The 21665-nt window shown below is 41.9% G+C and overlaps 1 protein-coding gene across 1 annotated transcript; it reads right to left on the bottom strand.

The window, feature by feature from the left end:
- Positions 1 to 1351: 1351 nt before the first annotated feature.
- On the bottom strand, positions 1352 to 20889 carry LOC308099669 (uncharacterized protein; the record flags this gene model as incomplete). Its single annotated transcript, XM_080448403.1, has 5 exons — positions 1352 to 2739; positions 7224 to 7533; positions 7772 to 8005; positions 9394 to 9479; positions 19503 to 20889. The coding sequence occupies 5 exons, from the start codon at positions 20887 to 20889 to the stop codon at positions 1352 to 1354; spliced, it is 3405 nt and encodes a 1134-aa protein (XP_080304529.1).
- Between the last annotated feature and the right edge of the window lie 776 nt (positions 20890 to 21665).

Raw genomic sequence — 21665 nt, 5'->3', positions numbered from 1 at the left:
ATTAATAGATATATGAATAAACAGTCAAACGCACAGGATACAGACCACCGGCACTCATAAATCACAGTCAAAGACTGTTTTCCTCTGTCACTGGCAAAACCTGCGCCTGATTAGGGACCGGGTTAAATACCCTGTAACCCTGGCAACCTTGGCCTTGACCATGCCCTGCAGTGACGTCATAAAATGAGAAACAACATGGCTCATATGGCTCTTACAATCATGATTGAAGTTGTTAAACTGACATCAGTCAATTCAAGGATTTGATTTTTGCATCAATGTAAATGTTCTCCTGTTTCATTTCAATGTATTTATCAGATTCCCCATGGAAGAATATGACAATGTCACATGAATTAAAGTTCTCAGTCGCCACGACTGATTTTTTTTTTTTTTATTCGATAGAAGCCAGCATGCCTTCTATGGAACCATGTTGCACAGAGAAAATAGCCGATCTACAAAATCTCAATGCGTCTGCGACGCATTGAGAGCCTGTAGATCGGCTATTTTCGGTTGATATTTTCAAAGATTACAGCATTTGAAGTGGTCAAAATGTTTAGAGGCATTTTCCATAAAACCATAATGGTCTCGGATATGTCATAAAAGCAAAGGTTAAAGCCTCAATCTGTGATTTCTTCAACTGGTTGGCAGTATGTAGAACAGCAGGAACGATACTACTAAAACATAATCAAGATTCATTTTACATATTGTTTAGGAAACGGTGCTAGTGTGGGGAGGGCTCCTTTCACACTGTTTCATAAATCACATAATAAGACTTGGCCATACAAATTCTTTCAGTGTGAGATTTTATTTTGCTTTAGTCCATGCAGTGTCAACTGAACACTACAAACAAATGAGTTAAAACACATAGTATTTTCTCAAGGGACATTTCAAAAGGGCAATTTAGAACCACAATACCTCCAAGTAAGCTGTTCTAATATTTTATTATGGTGTTATCATTTTATTATCAGTGATTCAAGTGACTGCAGGGTTCATAGTCTACCTCAGCCCTTGTGGTTTCATAAAACGAATGTAATATTTAACATACTGACCTCTGCTAACCATCATATAACTATACTTTATAATGTCATAAAGATTTTTTTTCAACATGGTGATAATGGTGTAAAAAGTACTGTACAGTTAAGTACAAGAGTAAAAGTATATATAAGTATAATAGTCTGATGCATTTTCTAGTAAAGTATCTTGATTCCTCAACATGATTAATACTGAGATGATTCAATTTCTACATGAATCCCGTAATATTAATTGCCATAACCTTTACAATCATTCAAATAATCCTGTTATTATTGGCATTAGTACTGTTACTGATATTATTAATACATCATCATCATCATGTTTAACTACGTTGTTCCAGAGTTACACTGATCTTCCATGGTAACATCTTCAGAGGAAGAGTATGATTATGTTCATACGTGTTAATGTATGGAAAGAGTGTGTCAGTGAAAGTGTCCGTGAAGGTGTGTATGTGTGTGTCAGTATCAGGATCAGAGAATGACAGCTTTCCTCTGTTCCAGTCCAGTTGGACTCTGATCTTCTTCGGGTTCTGCTTCAATGAGAGAACAGTGGCTGACCCTGGTGGGGTGTATGCTTTGTATTTACCTTCATGTAACCATATGCTCCAGAGTTGACCCCCTCTGTTTCCCTTCCTCTGAAAAGACTCTGCTAACACACCTAGCCACCAGTATGTATTGTCTCCAACCTCAACATCCCAGCTGTGAGTCCCAGAGTTAAAGCCCTCAGAACCCAGGACACGGTGCCAGTGATCAGACCTTTCTGGGTTGTCAGGAAGCTGCTGTCTCTTTCCCCATCTCACACTGGTCAGATCATCAGACAGGATGAGTTGTGGATAGGCAGTGTTGGGGTCCAGAATGACAGGAGTGTAGGAGACAATGTCCTTCATCTTGATCCAGACTCTGAAGGTCAGGTTCTTCAGGTGTTTGGCTTCGTCTATCAGTGCTCCTGAGACCAGCTGTGGGTCCTGCAGTGTGAGCTGGACTCTTTCCACTGTGGTCTTGTAGTTCTGCAGGAATGAGATGTGTTCAGCTCTCAGATCCACCTCTACGGCTCGGATTGTTTTTGAAAGGGTTGATATGTCTCTGTTCAGACCCTCAATCTTCTCCTTCATCATCTGACTCTTCTGCTGCTCTTCATCCCTCAGAACAGTGATCCTGGCCTCCTCTTCCTCTTGTAGAAACTGATGAAGCTTCTTAAACTGTTCCTTCATCTGCATCTCTGTGTGCCGGGCCCGAACCTTAATGTGTTCTGCTGTTTGGTCACAGTTTGTTTTAACTTTATTAAAGACCTCCAGTTTCTCCTGTAAAGGCTTCAGTAATTTCTGGACTTCCTCCTTGTGATCCGGTGCAGCTTCATCGATGGGTCTGAAAATGTGGTTGATGTGTTTTTTAGAATCTCGACACACAAAACATGCTGGCCGTTGACATTCCAGACAGAGCAGTTTGAGTTTCTCAGCATGCAGACTGCAGAGAACCTCAGACCCTGTTGAAGCTCTCTGGTGTCTCTCCTGTATGAAGGCCTCACACAGGTTCTTCAGGGCCAGGTTTCTGGGTGGATCCACTGAATGTCTCTCCTTACAAAGTGGACATTCCTTTATTTCCTTTTCTCTCCACCATTCCTGCAGACAGGCTTTACAGAACATGTGGCTACATGACAGGATAACAGGATCTTTAAATATGTCACAGCACACAGGACATGAATATTCCTCTCCTGAGAGAGACAACTTAGATGCCATTTTGTCTCTGAATGAAGCAACAAACACAGGAAATCAGCCAGTCAGTGGCGGTAACACTCCCTCCTCTAGAAGTTTACTTTCCCTCCTGTTCCCTGAAGTTTACTTTCCCTCCTGTAACCGTGGAAAGACAGTCTGTCCTCCTCACTGGAAGTTGTGTGTATGATCTGAAGGTAAATCTTATCGTCTGTCTCTCTGTGTGTGTCGAGGGATGTGCTCAAGGCCGGATCATCCATAGGCCGTAGGGGGCGAGTGGCCTGGGGCACCAGCCAATGAGGGCACCATATTACCCCCCCAAAATAGAAATTTCAAATGCCTCTAGCGGCCCAACGGTAAGGCAGACGGAAATGGCAGTGGATGTGTTGGCTGCAACTCAAAGTGAACTTTACTCAGGTATCTAGTTTGCTGCCGTCCGACCTTCCTATTACGTGTTATTAAAGAAAAACGGGCGTCAATGGCCAAAACTCAATCGAAAATCTGCGACCGAAAATCTGCGAATGTGGCCGTTTTCAAGATGTTTTGGCCATTTTCTCTGGAACAAAAGGTCCGATCTGCTCAGTTTAAAGCTTGTTGGATGCGTGACTTTGAGAAAATTAACCCTTCCATTGTGTTAGGGTAATTGTTTACCCATTTTCAAGTTTCACGCTTTAGCCTACATTTCTTTATTGGAACAAGGCTTCATGATGATATCCTCAGAAACAGCTATTTTAATGCAACAAAATTAATTACCACCATTTTAGTTAATTCTGATGGTCTCTAATCTCTATAAAAAAAGTGACAGCTGTGGTGTTAAGGGTCAAATATGACCTGGCAGAGTGGCTCAATTCCCCCCCAATTGTCAATATTCAATGTTTACATGTTTGAGAGAGAGAGAAACTTGTCCTCAATTTGCATTTGCATTTGCATTTAGGAGTAAAACTAAGTTTGGGTTCATGAAAAATAAATGACTTTTTACCTTCTATGGCAGGGGTGGGCAACTTTGAGGATGGAGAGGGCCACTACTGTATATTTCCACACTCACTCCAGAGGGCCACATTGCATATACTGTACAGAAACCTCTTATCGCTGTATTTTAACTTTTTTTGTAAATGAATGCCGTACTTCGCCATTCTATGTCACACAAAAATAGCAAAAATAGCTGATCTACAAGCTCAAAACACGTCGCAGTGCGACGCGTTTTGAGCTTGTAGATCGGCTATTTTTGCTGTTTTTTAATTGAAATCCTGAAAAGTAATTTTTTTCTTTAATTTCAATTGCATTTAGTTATACTTATGTTAACTTTTTGAACTTAAATACAAATACATTGGACATAAAAAAAAAATAGAAATGTAATACTAGTCATTAAGCTACTCTAGACTGAAGTAATTAAAACGGGTCATGTTTGCATGTTTGGAATTGTAACAGCTGAAATCAATAATATATCAGTATAGCTAGATAACATCATTATCCATTGTCTTCAATATAGGAAATGTAATGAGTGAATTTTAACATTTGTACAATTGAAAACGAGCTATATTGAAAGATGAAACCCTAACCCTAACCAAAAATAATATTTTAAAAAGTGTTTACATGGATATGAATGCATAAAAAGTCAGCTATGAGGTGGGGGGAAAAAATAGTATTTTAGGCTGAGTTAAATCACGGGTCGCTAACACCAAAGGTGTCAGCATGTGTCTAACGTAATGCAAGGGTTAAGCACATAATGACAACTTTTCTGGTTTTTCGGGCCTACAAGTAAGGTAATTGTTCGGTTCGGTTGAATGTGGGAGTTGGAGGGGGGACTTCAACTTGAGGTCACCCTGGGGCACCACACAGGGTTAATCCGGGCCTGAGTGTGCTGTAAGTTTCTGTTTCTCTTTCCTATTTCTGTCTGCTGAGTCTGATAAGGCGATACCTTGGCACGCCACAGAAGGGTTGCAAAGTTCACGCACGCACGCACGCACGCACGCACGCACGCACGCACGCACGCACGCACGCACGCACGCACGCACGCACGCACGCACGCACGCACGCACGCACGCACACACACACACACACACACACACACACACACACACACACACACACACACACACACACACACACACACACACACACACACTCACAAATCTGGTAGCTGACCAGTACAACCACAGAGTCTCATACTGTTGGCCACTGAGCAGCTCATATGCTCCAAAGACACATATTGAATTTTTTGAATGAGATGTGTCAAAGTCTTTTATTTATTATATTTAGTGTAGACAGGGAACAATAGAGATAATGGGATAAGATGTTTTTAGTTTTTTAATTTTTTTATGACGGCCATGTCACTCACTGCATGCCATAAAAACAGTGCTGTCTATTACTGTTGGAAACGGCTGTTTTCAAACTATGTGGCCAAGGCACACCAATGGGCAATCTCATTCTCTACACCAGTGGTTCTCAAACTTTTTCATGTCATGGACCCCCAAATTGATATGTATTTGGTCGCGGGAGTGAGGGACACCCAGAAGAGAAGATATATGTTTAAAAAAATCTAAATTATTCAAAAAAAAACAAACAGAAATACGAGCTCGCTTGTGAGCTTGTATCTTCGAACCAGGACACCCGCACACTCCCAATAGGTCAAGGAAGAAGCTCCACCCAATTGTTGTTCAAATCGGCCTGTTCTAGCGCCACCATGAGACAGATTTTTGCAGAACACATTTTTTGTTACAACTCCTACAGATTTTGTGCAAACCTCACGCAAATCGGTAAACATTATCTCTGTAGTCATGTGATGAAGTCGTATCAGTTACATTTCTCCTATTCCATTCCGATTGGCTTCCAAAGTTTGTGGGGGGTGGCCTGTTTTTCACAAAATGGCACACATCATGAATGCAGTGCCAGATTACTGGGAAACTTTGCACACACATTCCCACTAAGCCAAGGAAGAACCTCCATCCCATTTCAAATCTCCTCACGGTGGCACAACAACAGCCCACTTCACATTCTGGCCCATAACTCTTGAACCGTAGGTCGAACAATCAACGTCTCTTTTCCCCTGGATTCCTTGGATCATGATACAACTTATAGGCCCTGTTTGTGCCATATTACATTTTCTTATTATGTTTTTTTAATTCAAAACACACTTTTTGCTATTACTCCTACAGATTGAGTCCAAAACTCACAGAAATCAGAGCACATTATATCTTTGGTCATGTGATCAATATGTATGATTTTTCAGATCCCATTCCATTTGGCTAAGGCTGCTTTCCAAAGGGTTAGGCCCTGGGTAGGCAACCTGGCCTGGCGGAGTCCTGTGCTCCGAGGAGCACACTTTTCTAGCTGTATCTCCTTTTTTCTGGTCACTACTGCAACATTTCACACACACATACATGTATGACCGTGACAAATATATCTGAATCTATGATATGGGTTGAATGTGACACACCAGAAACAATAACAAACGTACTCTATATACATTTTAACAACCTATATGTTTACTGGCAGTTGGAAAGGATTCAATCCCTATTTGTTTTTTATTTTGTTTTTGGGGGGCTTTCCCATATTTAAAAAACCTGCACATATGGATCATTTGGGTGGAAACGCTTTGTAACATTATTCATTCACATATTCACTTTATTGAGTTATCAGTCAGGTGCAAAACAGCATCATCTGCTGGTCGTCAGTTGTAGTGTGTGCAGTGTGTTGGGAGCTACTTTTAATTTATTTCATCACCTTTCCATGAGACATGTCCTGACCTGACGACCCCTTGTTGTTACAGTTTATCCTAGCAAGTCATCTTGGTGCGTAGGAGCCTTTAAAGAACCAGAAGCCACTAACAAGGATTGCAGCAAACCTTTACTTTCTTCAATCTTTCATATTGTTCATTGTGGTGGAGCCATGGATAGATAGATAGATAGATAGATAGATAGATAGATAGATAGATAGATAGATAGATAGATAGATAGATAGATAGATAGATAGATAGATAGATAGATAGATAGATAGATAGATAGATAGATAGATAGATAGATAGATAGATAGATACTTTATTAATCCAGAAGGAAATTTGTTTTGTTCAACAGCTCCAGTGCAACAAATTCATACATTTGTCAATAAAAAAGGAGCATGATGAACATTAAAAAAAACATGACATCAATGGGAAAACTATCAGTTATAAGCAGTTAAAAAGCTAGGTAAAAAAACACAGTTAAAAGAGAACACAGCTAAAAAAATAAATATAGATTAGCTGGTCAACGTACACCTCCCCCTCCCTCCTCTCTCCCCCAGTGCTTCATTATACAGCTTAATGGTCCTTGGGATGAAAGAGTTCCCCAATCTGTCCGTGCTACAGTGCAGTGATAGGAGCCTATACTGAACTTGCTCTTCTGTGCATAAAGTGCTGTGGAGCTTCCTGCAGATGTTAAAAGAGGCCAGTCTCCTCAGGAAATACAGCCCACTCTGACCCTTCTTGTAGAGACAGTCTGTGTTTACTGACCAGTCCAGTTTATGGTCAAGCTGCACGCCCAGGAACTTATATGATTATATGATTCGACCACCTCAACCACCACCCCTCCGATGGAAACTGGCCGTGGGGTGAGGCGGGTTCTCCTAAAGTCAATCACGATCTCCTTGGACTTGGAGACGTTGAGCTGTAGCTCGTTCAGCTGGCTCCAGCCCACAAAGTCCTCTACCACTTTCCTGTACTCGGGGATCCCCCTCCTCTCCCCCCTTGATACACCCGACAGCGGCTGTGTCGTCGGAGAACCTCTGCAGGGGGCACATCTCCGAGCAGTGTCTGAATTCTGCTGTGTACAGGGTGAAGAGAAGGGGGGCCAGCACAGTCCCCTGAGGAACTCCTGTGCTGCAGATTATGGTGTCAGATGTACGGTCCCTCAACCTGACATATTGTGGTCTGTCAGTGAGGTAGTCCATGATCCAGGACACACGTTGTGGGTCAACATGCATACCGGTCAGTTTGTCTCGTAGAAGGGGGGGCTGTATGGTGTTAAAGGCGCTTGAGAAGTCGAAAAATAATATCCTCACAGCACCACTTTCCGTATCCAGGTATGTTGAGGCCCGATGGAGTAGATAGAGAATGGCGTCCTCCACCCCCACCCTCTCCCGATATGCAAAATTCAGGGGATCCTGGGCATGTTGCACCTGGGGTCTGATAAAGTGGAGAATCAGCCTCTCCAGTGTCTTCATAAGGTGAGAGGTCAGCACTACAGGTCTGAAGTTATTCAGTTCACCATGGCACCATCGCAGCTGACAGGCCTCCTAAACATTAGCAGTGTTATAGTCTCACCTAGCCACACCATCAGGTTCCAAGAATGGGTGATCCTTCATATTGGGGCGGTATCAGGAGGTTTTCAAAGCACTGGGTGTTTAGGCAGCAACAGAACATATGGTTGTATTTGTTGTCTGCCGTTCAGAAACCACTGTATGTAGGAGCTGAACTATTCTGATAAGTAGTGAGCATGGTGTCTCCTCAGTGTTTTTGACTTTTGTTGGGAATATTGAGTTGACATTTTCATAAAAAACAAAATCACTGTTGTCCGTTGTCTCCCTCTCTAAAAATAAACGTAATATATTTTTTTTGTAGTTTTGTAAAGCTAAACTGAAATTAAATATAGGTTTAAAACTAAATAGAAAGATTAATATTGGAGATATGCTTACAAAATAAAATGAGAAATGCACATCTGTAGGAAGCTTTATTTGCATATTATGTGTGATTTTCTTAAATAAAATACACAGGGCTGGACAAATCAATTCCTCTCCTGGGATCCAAATGAGTTTTGTTGAATAGATCGTCTTACCGTTCCATCATTCAGGAGTGTGTCAAAATCAGCTCTTTACTGCAATTCAATCCTCATTTGTCACAGCAAAGTCATTTGCACTGACAGTCTGCTTACAAATGTTCTACATTAGTCAAAAGAGATGCCTGTAATGGCCTGAAGCCTGCACACACACGCACGCACGCACACGCACGCACGCACGCACACACACACACACACACACACACACACACACACACACACACACACACACACACACACACACACACACACACACACACACACACACACACACACACACACACACACACACACACACGGTGCAGGTATCTACGTGTATCTCTACGGTATTTATTGATGTAGAGTAGACTAAATCAACTAGTGATAGACATGTTGTTTATGACATGGTGTGGAAGGGACCTAGCCTGGTAAAGCCTCTCCCTCCGGAATTCTCATTTCCATTTGATTTCAGGAGTGAGTCTGGCCTGAAGGCTTATCTGGGCGTTTCTTGCTCGTCCACCAAATGGACTCTGCAATCAGCGTCCTCGCTCATTGTATTGTGATTGACAGCGGAGGTAGGCCAATCAGGTGGAACCCGAATGGTTCACACATCAATAATCAATACACCTTTCATACAAGCTGCTCATTAACATCAAAGACAAACCAATGACTCCTGGTGATAATCACTGCAGCCTAAAGTGGCTTAATTGGACATCGAAGGGCCACCTGGACATCAAAGCTACATTACTCCCGCCCAGCTCCAGCCCACAGCCAAATTGCCCATATAGGTCTGCAGGCCAGATTCACTCCTGAAATAAAATACAAATGAGATTTCTGGAGGGAGGGTTTACCAGGCTAGAAGGGACCTACAGTAGCTGTGTAGAACAGAGTTTGTATGACCTGCATATAAGCTACATCACTGATATCTATGGAACAGCCCTGCACCTTCACTGACACTAGAGGGAGCCAAGAGCACACAGGCTAAGGACTGGGAATATTTGAACAAGTTTTATACTTGCCTCCTGCTTTTGTCCTTCTAAATCCATATGCATTCATGCAATTGTACCTTTGTACACGTGTCTGTATTAATGGAGACACGTGTACAAATGTTCAATTGCATTCATTTAATAGTGTTTAAGTAACTGAAAACAAATGCTCTTTGGAGAGGGGTGTATCGTGGGACATAACCATTTATGTTCCTTTCCTTTGTAGAATCCATTTAGCAAGTAATTGTAAGTATGGAGTTTCCATTCGGTCAGTGACACAATGAAGTCACTAGGGGACGTGCTATCCTCATGTCTTGGTTGTAGATAGTGCCTTAGTAGTGCCTCAAGGCCTTCGCTGTGTTGAATGTTTGTATATAACGACTCAGCATCCATATTAACTAAACATGCATCTCAAATGATCTGTAGTTCATTAAGTTGTTTTATTTGTATTTGGTGTCTTGAAGAAATGCAGTTATTGCAAAGAAATGGTTTAATTAAATACCTTGGTCAATACATTTGGAGGATGGTTCAGAGATTGGTTCGTTGCTATTAATAATAGGTCTGCCAAATGGATTTACAGGGGCCTTGTGAATATTAGTATAAAATGATACTAGAAGAGGGTTTTTGGCAATAAAATGTCCTGTTCTTTTACTCATAATGATGAGTCAGTTGGGAGTTGGGGACCCCTGGGAATATTACTGGTTTAAGAAAAATACCAAACAACCACACACACAACCACCGACTCTTCTAGTTAGCCAGTCCGACATAGGGACAACCCTGTCATTTGGTCTCAAGGGAGAAAGTTGTCATGGAGACAAGGACCATCTGCACACAATAAAAAAATCAAAAAGACACACGATGACATCATTCACAGTCATTACGGCCTACCCTACAGCATAATGTCACTATAATATATCAACCCAGCCAACATACCTAGTGCACAAGATCACCACCTTAGCACCACATCAAAACCTTCTACCCCTCTGTCTAGCCTCTGGAAGGAGTCTGCCTGACAAGCATCACATGGAGCTCTTACAACCACCACCTACACTGTATGGGGATCTGCTCTTTCTTGCAATTAAATAGCAAGGTCATTTGCAATGACAGTCAGCTTACAAACGATTTATATTAGTCAAAAGGGATGTCTGTCATGGCCTGATGCCTGTTTGTAATCACACAACGCACGTGCACGCACGCACGCATGCACGCACGCACGCACGCACGCACGCACGCACACACACACACACACACACACACACACACACACACACACAAAAGCACAAAAGCACAAAAGCACAAAAGCACGCACCCAGATACTTGAACAATATTAAATGAATGCAATTGTACATTTGCCCACCTTTGGAATTACATTATGACAAGTTAAGTACACAACCCAAACCTCTACCAAAGTGTTCGAGCCCTTTAACAAAGTTCAAACCACTACACCATCTCTAGGCCAGTGGTTTACAAAGGTATGGGGACCTCCAGGGGTCCCTGAGGGGGTTCCAGGGGGTCCCCATTAAAATGAGGAACAGTTTAGTGAATCACTATACAACTATAAAATCATTATTTTACCAAGTTAGTCCTATGAGAGAATGGATAATAAAGATTATTCAGATCATAGGTTTCACTCAACTCACTTCACCTACAGTAAAGAGAGTTGCATACTTCTGTACTATTGCTAACTTCAAAAAAAATCTCTTATGGGGTCCTTGGCACAAAATCTTTTCAAATGGGGGTCTGAGGTCTAATACGTATCAATCAGGGGGTCTTTGACATGAAAATGTTTGAGAACAATTAATCCTAGGCACCAGAGATGGTGTTATGCTGCTCTTAAATATTTTATTAGCTAAGATATAAGAGTAAGACAATGACATTAATCTTTTCTCAGCGGAGCTGCTTGAAAAATAATCAGCTTAGTCAAATCATCGAACTTACTGGATGGAGAATCCAGGTAATGTTATAACTTTTGATTTCAGATGGACAAATGTCCCAATGCATTTGACTTCACATCCATTTAGATACAATTATTAGAACATTAAGCATTGAACAAACCCACCAGCTATGTCTGTGTTGAGTGTCTATTTTTTATGACATCATTAATAGTATTTTACCACTGTGTAGGCTACTATACTGCACAACAGTTGAGCGTGGTGTAGCGGGAACATGAAGACCTTGTGCTTTGTGTGTTCAGTTTGACAGGTGACAAGGAGTGGAGGATTAATTTCAGTGTTTAGCCGACTTCAAGAAGAGCAACCCGGGGAAACCCTATTCCCGCCTGTGTGTCTGCAGGTAAGCAAGTCACCACTAACTGACACATGGGTTGTTTGCACAAGATCAGCTTACCGTAAACAACTGACTCGATAGTTAACCAATTGCATTTTGTAAGAAACCTGCTGACACATTTGGTGTTAGCGAGTTAAATTTGACCCGTGATTTAACTCAGCCCAAAATACTCAAAAAATAATATTCTTATTTTCCCCAACCTCATAGCTGACTTGTTATGCATACATATCCATGTAAACACTTTAAAAAAATATATTTTTGGTTAGGGTTAGGGTTTCATCTTTCAATATAGCTCGATTTCAATTATAAAAATGTTAAAATTCACTCATTACCTTTTTTTTTCATAAACCAAAATTTTATTCCTAATAGCAAATGCAAATTGAGGACAAGTTTCTCTCACTCTCAAACATGTAAACATTGAATATTGACAATTTTGGGGGAATTGAGCCACACTTCTCTGCCGGGTCATATTTCACCCTAAACACCACAGGTGTCACTTTTTTTTATAGAGACCATCAGAATTAACTAAAATGGTGGTAATTAATTTTGTTGCGTTAAAATAGCTGTTTCTGAGGATATCATGAAGCCTTTTCCAATAAAGAAATGTAAAGGGTACTTTTTAACTATTTAAACAGGTAAGAAATTACCCTAACACAATGGAAGAGTTCAACTAAATAAATATTGCCTTGGTTTGTATGTAAGTATGTGCTGCTTTTGACTCATGGTACAAGGCACGTCATGGGCCCTCCGGGGCCACAGGTTTCTCTAATCCGCACTAAACTTAAAACAAACATTGTTCAGGAGCCTGGCGTGAGAATAGTGAAACAAACAAAACAACTTTTGAGACACTACAGCAATGTTAGAGTCTCAAAAGTGTTTTTTTGGTTTGCTCTAACAGTCAGAGCAATGTTTAATGCTTCAAATGGCTACAGGACTCGAGGGAGTGTGGTGCCCGCCGTCGAGTAGATCGGATATCCAGTTGTCCATATCCGACCAATATGCCCATATATGGGCATATACTGGTGACAACAGGGTACTCCATATATGGGCATAAAGGGGACAAGGACTGACAAATACAAATATCTCCATATATGGGCATAAAAGGGCCACAGGTAGACAGACAGAAATCGACATTTCCATATATGGGCACAAATCCGACCAAAGACATATTGGTCGGATCGGATAGGTGTGAGGGCCGCATAGCTGCCCGAACCTCTAGTTATATTAAAATAGGCTTAAAGGAGTAGTTCAGAGGGACAGCGAGTGCATGGAGCTGCCGCGGAGCTGCCGGCGGCGGAGTAGCGGGCTACCGGCGGGAGAGCGGTGGTATGCCGGCGGCGGAGCTAACCCTAACCCCCAACCCTAACCCCTAACCCTGACCTCAGTAAAACTATGCCTAAACCTAACCCTAACCTCAGTGAAACTATACCTAAACCTAACCCCAGTAATATTTTATTACAAGGATTAATAGACTACAGTTCTACTGATTCCGCGCTGCCGCTCCCCTGCCGGCAACTGCCGCTCCTCCCCTGCAGCCCGCCGCTCCACCGCCGGCGGCCGCAGGCAGTCACTGCCGGCAGCATCCACTCCTCCAACGGCAGTTCCGCGTCAGTTGATTGATTGATTGAATATTTTATTAGGCAAAAAATGTAAAACAGCACAGTTACATTTAAAATACTTTGTCTAACAGGTCCGTTCATAAAAGTCCTTGCGGACTTGTTTCCAATGAGGGCCTTGGTATTCAATTCATAGACATATATAGTGGCACCACAGTTCGAATATCATTACAAAAAAAAACAGCAAAAAAATAACACTATGTACAACAAAAAAAATAAAAAGAGGGGGAAAAAGATATGTACAAGAGGGGGGGGGGGGGGTCTGCTGTCTAACGGAAAAATGGTAATACCTCCTCTTTTGGCCTCCTGAAAGGTGATTTTTTAAGGCTCTTTTAAATGAGCCCAGCGAAATGCATTTTTTGAGGGATGGAGTTAGACTATTCCAATCCTGGGTGGCAGTGCTGTAGAAGGAGAATTTGCCCATGTTTGTTTTATGGGTGGGTGGTACCAAATTGTTGTTAACGCTCCCTCTGGTATTGTGACTGTGGGTGTCGCTAACCTTTTGGAGGTATTTACTCAGATATGCGGGAATAGGGGGCATATCGGGCAAATTTGCATTTACAATTTTGAAGGCCAGTCCCATTTTTAGTTGTTTAACCCTGTCTTCCACCCTGAGCCAGCCTAGGCTGGCAAAATGGGTGGGAGAAAGGTGGGACATGGGCCCCAATCCGAGGAGTAGCCGAATCAGTTTGTTTTGGGAGGTTTGAAGCTTACGGCCCCATTCTGTGGCGAAAAATTCCCCGTTAAATCGGGATAATGGACCTGCGCCGCCCCAATAGGTTATTCTAGCACCTGCTCTACCCGTCACCATTATGCCGACGCCGTTATTTGCGTGTGGAGGTGTGCCCGTGGGCGTGTTGCTGCTATATCCCCCACATTGAAATTCTCAACCCACACATGGGTACGGCTTGGGGAGGGGGGATAGTGGATTCTAAAAGCACCCGCTGGTTTATAAAATCACCCGTCAAGTGCACACAGACACTACAATGGCTTTGTGCGTTGGACCATGAGCCATGTTGCCAGCCTTGGAGAGAAATAAGCAACCGCAGTCCGCAGGTCTATGAAAACAAAAAGAAGCAACTAGCCACATGAGCACTTCAAACTACTAACTAGAGCTTTCATATCCCCTAAATATTTCAGCCTGGCTCGACTAATAATTGACAAATTAGACCCAGCCCAGCCCGTCAGTCATTTTTCTAAAGAAGCCTTATTTCTCATTAAATCTTGGTAATTCGTTAAGAACAGGAGTCATTCTACCCTAACAGTCTATATTTTATTTAAAAAACAGCTTGGAGCAAATAGGGCTATATAAATATATACACTTCCCCATAACCATTTTAAAAATGATTATGGTTATTCTATGAAATATATGTTTCATAGAATAACCGTAATCATTTTTGCAATGGAGAAATCACAATGTTACCTTCTGGCCGCTGCCTGTGCTTTCATTTGAAGAAGTAATCCAACATTTACTTTGAGGTGAAAAAGACATGAAGAAAGTTCTGAAGATCCATTATTTATGTCATGTTATGGTTTAAACTTTAAAGGGAGCTCTCTACTGCTGCGTCATGACAACACAGTGATTGATTTGACCTAGGCTACTTTAGCGTTGCGCTGCCCTGTTGATTAATTATTTGGCATCAGCTGTGTAGGAATATATAACTATTTTAAATGGCTTTCATATACTCTTGGGGATCTGACTAATATGACAAGTTGCTTATTGTGAACACAATAGCCTACGCTACAAATTAATTAAAGGTAGGGTAAGTGATATTTTTTGGTTAAAACAAAAAGTATTTTTTTTAAAGGTTAAAATACTATATTCTGATCGTAATCATTGCTATAGAGTGTTTGTTCAGTAACAGGAGTCTCCCCGTCTCTCCAGCTCTTTAATAAACAGAAAATACATTTTTCGGTAGGTGTCAAAATCTCAGCCAATCAGGAGAAAGTACCCATTTTTAAGCTTAATTTGTATAGTTTTCAGTTCCAATTTTGCATGCTCATTTCTTAGTGTCATCACTTCCAATTTCACTTGTTTAATCTGTATCCTGATTGAGTTCTCTGTCCTGGTTGGATAAAATTGGAAATGAAACTACAAAAAAAAAAAAAAAAACTACAAAATACATTTTCTGTTTTATAAAGAGCTGGAGAGACATGGAGACTCTTTATATGGACAGGACACTCTATAGTAACGAGCACTATCAGAACATAGACCCATTTTGCAATTATTTGAAACTTTGCAAATCACTTACACTACCTTTAATATGTGAATTTATTTGGATGTAAAAAAAACGTAGACCCAGCTCAGCCGGTGCCGACGGGCCGGGTCGGGTCCCGTTGGGTTTGGGCTAAAATCTTAAGCACTTACATTTTTTATAAGATGATCGGATCATAGTGTGATTTTCATTTTGGCTGCTGTCTCATTAAACCCATGCTGCGGGACGTGTGGGGGAATATTATATTATAGCCTATATTATATATATTAGCCTGCTATATTATTATTATATTCCCCGCGTAAACGCTACGTTCATGACCCCCCAAAATAACCATATTTGAACTGGGGACCCCCCCATTTTGTTTGACTCGGTTCCACAGATAAATATTGTGAAAATAGCAGATCTACAAGCTCGCCAGGCGTTGGGTGCTCCATTGTGGTCTCGACCCACAGGTTGAGAACCACTGCATTAAAAGCTCCAAGCAAGTTACATGTCTAGTAGGCTATGTTGTTGACCACGTAATGTAAGCTGTCGACACGACATGATGCAGCGCCGTTGATAGCTTGTATGTCTGTTATTTTGGGTAGGTAGGCGACGCACATACGCATCGCAGCAATGTGTCTGGGTTTGAGAGGCTTTGATTGATGTAAACTTAAAATTTAGCTCTGTTCGGGATTACTGAACAAAGGTGGATGATGAAAGATAACGGGGACAATATGGATGTAAGTTAACTTTAACTGCGTCACTTCAGAGGAAACTATGGAGCAACTTCAGAGATGTTTACACACCCCTGGAATCCATTAGAACGGTGGAAATAGAACGATAACAGCCAACGTGAGTACATAGGCTATAGACCTTTCCTAAAACTGTCCAATTTATTATACCCATGTGCTACTGTTTGTCTGTGTACCACGTAGGAGCGTTGTCGCAACATGATGTAATTAATTATTTGGGAGCAGCCAGTGTGTACCAATAGTATACATATTTTAAATGGCTTTCATATACTATTCCGGATCTGACTAATATGACAAGCTTATTGTGAACACAATAGGCTACAAATTAATATAAAAATGTATTTGGATAAAATAAAAAAAAAGAAGGAAAACAAGCCCAATGTGGCTTATAATAATCAGACCAGGCAACAGTGCAGACAGGTAGATAGGCTAGAGCATATATTGGATCGGGATGACGGCTAGCGCAGTCTTCTCTTAAAGGCAATGGCTTCTGGCACGGTGATGAAACGCCTCTTGCCTAGTCCGAAATCCCTAATTAGTGGTTTGTTCAAATGTCCCTGGGAATAGGGCCCTTAGTCTTCAGTGACACTGAGGTGTTGGAGTACCAGGAGGTGCAAGCATAGTCAAAAAGTGGTTGAATCAGGGCCCCAGAGAGGGTCCTGAGGGCCTGAGGGTTGACAAAAGAGGAAACTCTGCCCATAAATTTGGTTCTCTGGTTTACTCTTTTGACCACCTTTGTAGCCATGCTTTCACCTGTCAGGTGGTATTCTTTGTCAAGAATACAACCCAAATAGGTAATCTCTTCTTTGCTAGAGATAATTGTGTCATCGACTTTGACCTTGAAATAATTTACATCCATCTGTCTGAGGGAATGTTTGGTCCCAAAGAGAATGGATTCAGTTTTCCCAAGGTGTAGTGACAGTTTGTTATCGGTAAGCCAAGTACGGATTTTTGAGAGTTCGGAGCTGAGCGCCTCCTCAACTTGAGATCAGGAGTGCCGAAGTCATCAGCGAACAGGAACAATTTGCAGTTACAGGCAGCATTCATGTCGTTCATGTATAGAAGAAACAGTAACGGCCCTAGAATGCTGCCCTGAGGAACCCCACAGCTCACCGGGAGGGATGAGGACATGGTTCCGTTGATGTCAACCACTTGTTCTCTTCCCTCCAGGTAAGATCTCATCCAGTTTAGTGATGTGCAGTCAAAACCAGTCGCCCTCAGCTTATCAAGTAAAATTGAATGGTTTACAGTGTCGAGCGCTTTTTGGAGGTCCAACATGACCATGCCGCAGTATTTGCGTCTACCTCACGTTTGATGTAGTCGGTCAAATACAGTAGGCATGTGTCAGTGGAATGGGAGGTTCTGAAGCCTGATTGGAATTCAAACAACAGTTTATGCTCGCTGAGGTAGCTGTTGATTTGTTCTTGAATTAATCGCTCTACAACCTTTGAGATGGAACAAAGGATGGAAACAGGCCTATAGTTGCCAGGTTCTAATTTGCTTCCTTTTTTATGCAGAGCGATTACTCTTGCCAACTTGAAATCCTGTGGGACGTGACACTGGCTGATGGATAGGTTTGTGATTTGGGCTACTATGGGGGCAATAGCAGTAGCTGCGTCTCTGAGGAATCTGGTGGGGATATTGTCAAGGCCGGTGGCCTTGTTTGGCTGGAGGGCGAGTAGTTTTTTCTGCACATCATCAGCATTTACTGGTTTGAATGAAAAGGAGTCTTTTTTAGCCCCTAGTTTGACATAGTGAGCATGGATGTGGTCAGAGCCGTACAAACCTGAATGCTGAGGAAGTTTGCTTACCAACTGGGTTGCAATGGTGGTCAAAAAGCTGTTAAAACAGTTCGCTACCGCTTGCTTGTCGGTAATGAGCACGCCACTTGAAATAATGCAGATGTTTGTAGTTTTGGCTTGAATTTTGTTGTTGCAGCCCAATTTCTGTAGCGCTTCCCACAGCTTTTGTGGGTGGCTTTTGTTTGCCTCAATGCTTTCATTTAAGAAATTATTTTTGGCAGTTTTGACCAATTTGTTTACTACATTTCGTTGATTTCTGCATCTTTCAAGTAGTTGCACATTTTTGCATTTCCTGAACTCAGAGTACATTTTGTTTCTGAGTTTGATGGCATTTAGGATGTCTCCATTCATCCAGGGTTGTGTACGGGCTCTGACTCTCACCACCTTCTTGGGCGCTAGGCTATCAATAACAGACACAAAAGCAGTTTTGAAACCAGTCCAAGACTCCTCAGCCGAGGAGCCACTGAGTACATTTGACCAATCCATTTTCTCAAGAGCTGTTGTGAGAGCTTCTGATGAGTACGTTTTCATAGCTCTGCAGCTGGCCGTGCTATGACAATCAACTACAGATCTGTGAAGCTTACGCGTGCAGAAAATGATGTTATGGTCGCTTAGACTGCACTCAATGACCCCACTTAAAGGAATCCTCGACTGGTCTGATGTCAAAATGAGGTCAATGATGGTCTGAGAAGTGGGGCCTACCCTCGTGATATTTTTTATCATTTAGGTGAGGCTATGCATGTCACAGAATTTACTGAAAGATTTAAATATGGCGGCGTCTTTCCGGAGTACATCCGTATTGTAGTGTGTCTTCTCCTCCGCGTCATCAGCGCCCATACCCTAGGTGGGGTTGGCGAAAGGGCCCACTCTGTGTGGAGTTTGCATGTTACAAAAATCGTGGGATAAAAAAAATTAAGCAAAATATATTGCTGAATTATTTTATGTCAGGAGAATTATGCCAAAAGTTTTTTTTATGTATTTCAAAGTGGTGATTCTATATTTTATGAGGAAATTGTGTAAACAACTTGTATATTACAGTAAAGTACGGCAAGTAAAGTAAAGTCTCATAATGAGTATATTAATTAGTCTGATACATTTGATAATTCGACTCCTGCAATGTTAATAGCAATACCATTTTAATCATTCAAAAACATCCTGTTATTATTGTTAGCATTACTACTATTACTGATATTACATCATAGACATTTTAAAATAGACAAAGGGTATTTTAATTATTGATTATTATTGATTATAGTTTGCCATCATCATCATCCTCATCATCATCATCATCATCATCATCATCATCATCATCATCATCATCATCATCATCACGTCTAACTGCGTTGTTCCAGAGTTACATTGACCTTCCATGGTGATATCTTCACAGTATCAGTAGTGTAAATGGCTGGAAAAAGTGTGTCAGTGAAAGTGTGTGTGAAGTTGTGTATGTGTGCGTTAGTATCAGGATCAGAGAAGGACAGCTGTCCTTCATTACAGTCCAGCTGGACTCTGATCCTCTTGGGTTTTTGCTTCACTGAGAGAACAGTGACTGACCCTGGTGAGGAGTTTGCTTTGTATCTACCTTCACGGAACTCTATTCTCCAGAATTGACCCCCTGTGAATGTCTTCATCTGATGAGGCTCTGTTAACACACCCAGTTCCCAGCATGAATTGTTTCCGACCTCAACATCCCAGCTGTGAGTCCCTGAGTTAAAGCCCTCAGAACCCAAGACGTTGAACAATACGTCAAACCTCTCTGGGCTGTCAGGAAGCTGCTGTTCATCTCCATGTCTCACACTGGTCAGATCATCAGACAGGATGAGTTCTGGATGGGCAGTGTTGGGGTCCAGAATGACAGGAGTGTAGGAGACAATGTCCTTCATCTTGTCCCAGACTCTGAAAGTCAGGTTGCCCAGGTGTTTGGCCTCGTCTATCAGTGCTCCTGAGATCAGCTGTAGGTGCTGCAGTGCCAACTGGACTCTTTTCCCTGTGGTCTTGTAGTTCTGCTTGAATGAGATGTGTTCAGCTCTCAGATCCTCCTCTATGGCTCTGATTGTGTCTGAAAGGGTTGATATCTCTCTATTCAGACCCTCAATCTTCTCCTTCATCATCTGACTCTTCTGCTGCTCTTCCTCCCTCAGTGCAGTGATCCTGGCCTCCTCTTCCTCTTGTAGAAACTGATGAAGCTTCTTAAACTGTTCCTTCATCTTCATCTCTGTGTGCCGGGCCCGGACCTTAATGTGTGCTGCTGTTTGGTCACAGTTTGTTTTAACTTTATTGAAGACCTCCAGTTTCTTCTGTAAAGGCTTCAGTAATTTATGGACTGCCTTCTCCAGTGCAGCTTCATCGATGGGTCTGAATCTGTGCTTGGTGTGTTTTTTAGAATCTCGACACACAAAACACGCTGGCTGTTGACATTCCAGACAGAAGAGTTTGAGTTTCTCAGCATGCAGAATGCAGAGAACCTCAGACCCTGTTGAAGCTCTCTGATGTCTCTCCTGTATGAAGGCCTCACAGAGGTTCTTCAGAGCCAGGTTTCTGGGTGGATCCACTGAATGTCTCTCCTTACAAAGTGGACATTCCTTTATTACCTTCTCTCTCCACCATTCCTGCAGACAGGCTTTACAGAAGCTGTGGCTACATGACAGGAGAACAGGATCTTTAAAGATGTCTTGACACACAGGACATGAATAATCCTCTTCTGGGCGAGATGCGTTGGAAGCCATTTTGTCTCAGAGTGTAGCTACAGATACACTGCTCTGCAAGGGAAATCAGTCAGTTATTCACAGTCACGATATAACAATAATATGTGAATAAACAAACAAAAAAACATTCATCAACACAACACTGATGATAGTGCTGTTGTACAATAATCTACCAATCACACTGGCTATGCAATAGATAGATCTCCCATGTAAAGGGTTGTTGAGCAAACCGAGTTAGGGGCCCACTCAGACCTGTGTCTTTGATGGTTTTATAATTCACTCACACACAATACAAACACACACTAACACTTTTAGACCAGGTTATAAAAAGGGAAACACAAACCAACACAACGTCAAATTACTGACATGAAATATACACACAAAACTATAAAACATATCTTACCGTCAGTCTCTTGGAGCTCATAATGGAAAATGACAAATGCAGCAAAAACACCCTAGTAACTAGTAACACTGATGCATGTAGAACACTTCGTCCTGTTTATGAGCATTCTCTCTATTTATATGGGTTTGGTCTACCCATGTGGGTGTAACCTTCTGTTGATTAATCATGTGACTTGTGTATTGTCTTAAATGTGGAAACACATGCTTTAGCATTGTTCTACAACAGTAGCCACTGTCCCCCAGCTCCTCATCTGACCTAATCAATCAATATTCTCATGTGACTCTCATGTGACTCTCACTCCCCCGCTGTGGACCCCAACACCACAGGTCAGAGCTGTGGCCTCCAGAATTGTATATGTACCTACTATGACCAAATATCCCTCTGAAAATATACA

Source organism: Gymnoscopelus braueri (genome assembly GCF_963280865.1).
Source record: "Gymnoscopelus braueri genome assembly, chromosome: 13".
NCBI lineage: Eukaryota > Metazoa > Chordata > Actinopteri > Myctophiformes > Myctophidae > Gymnoscopelus > Gymnoscopelus braueri.
Note: the sequence above shows the minus strand (reverse complement) of the source record. Positions and strands in the feature narration are given on the sequence as shown.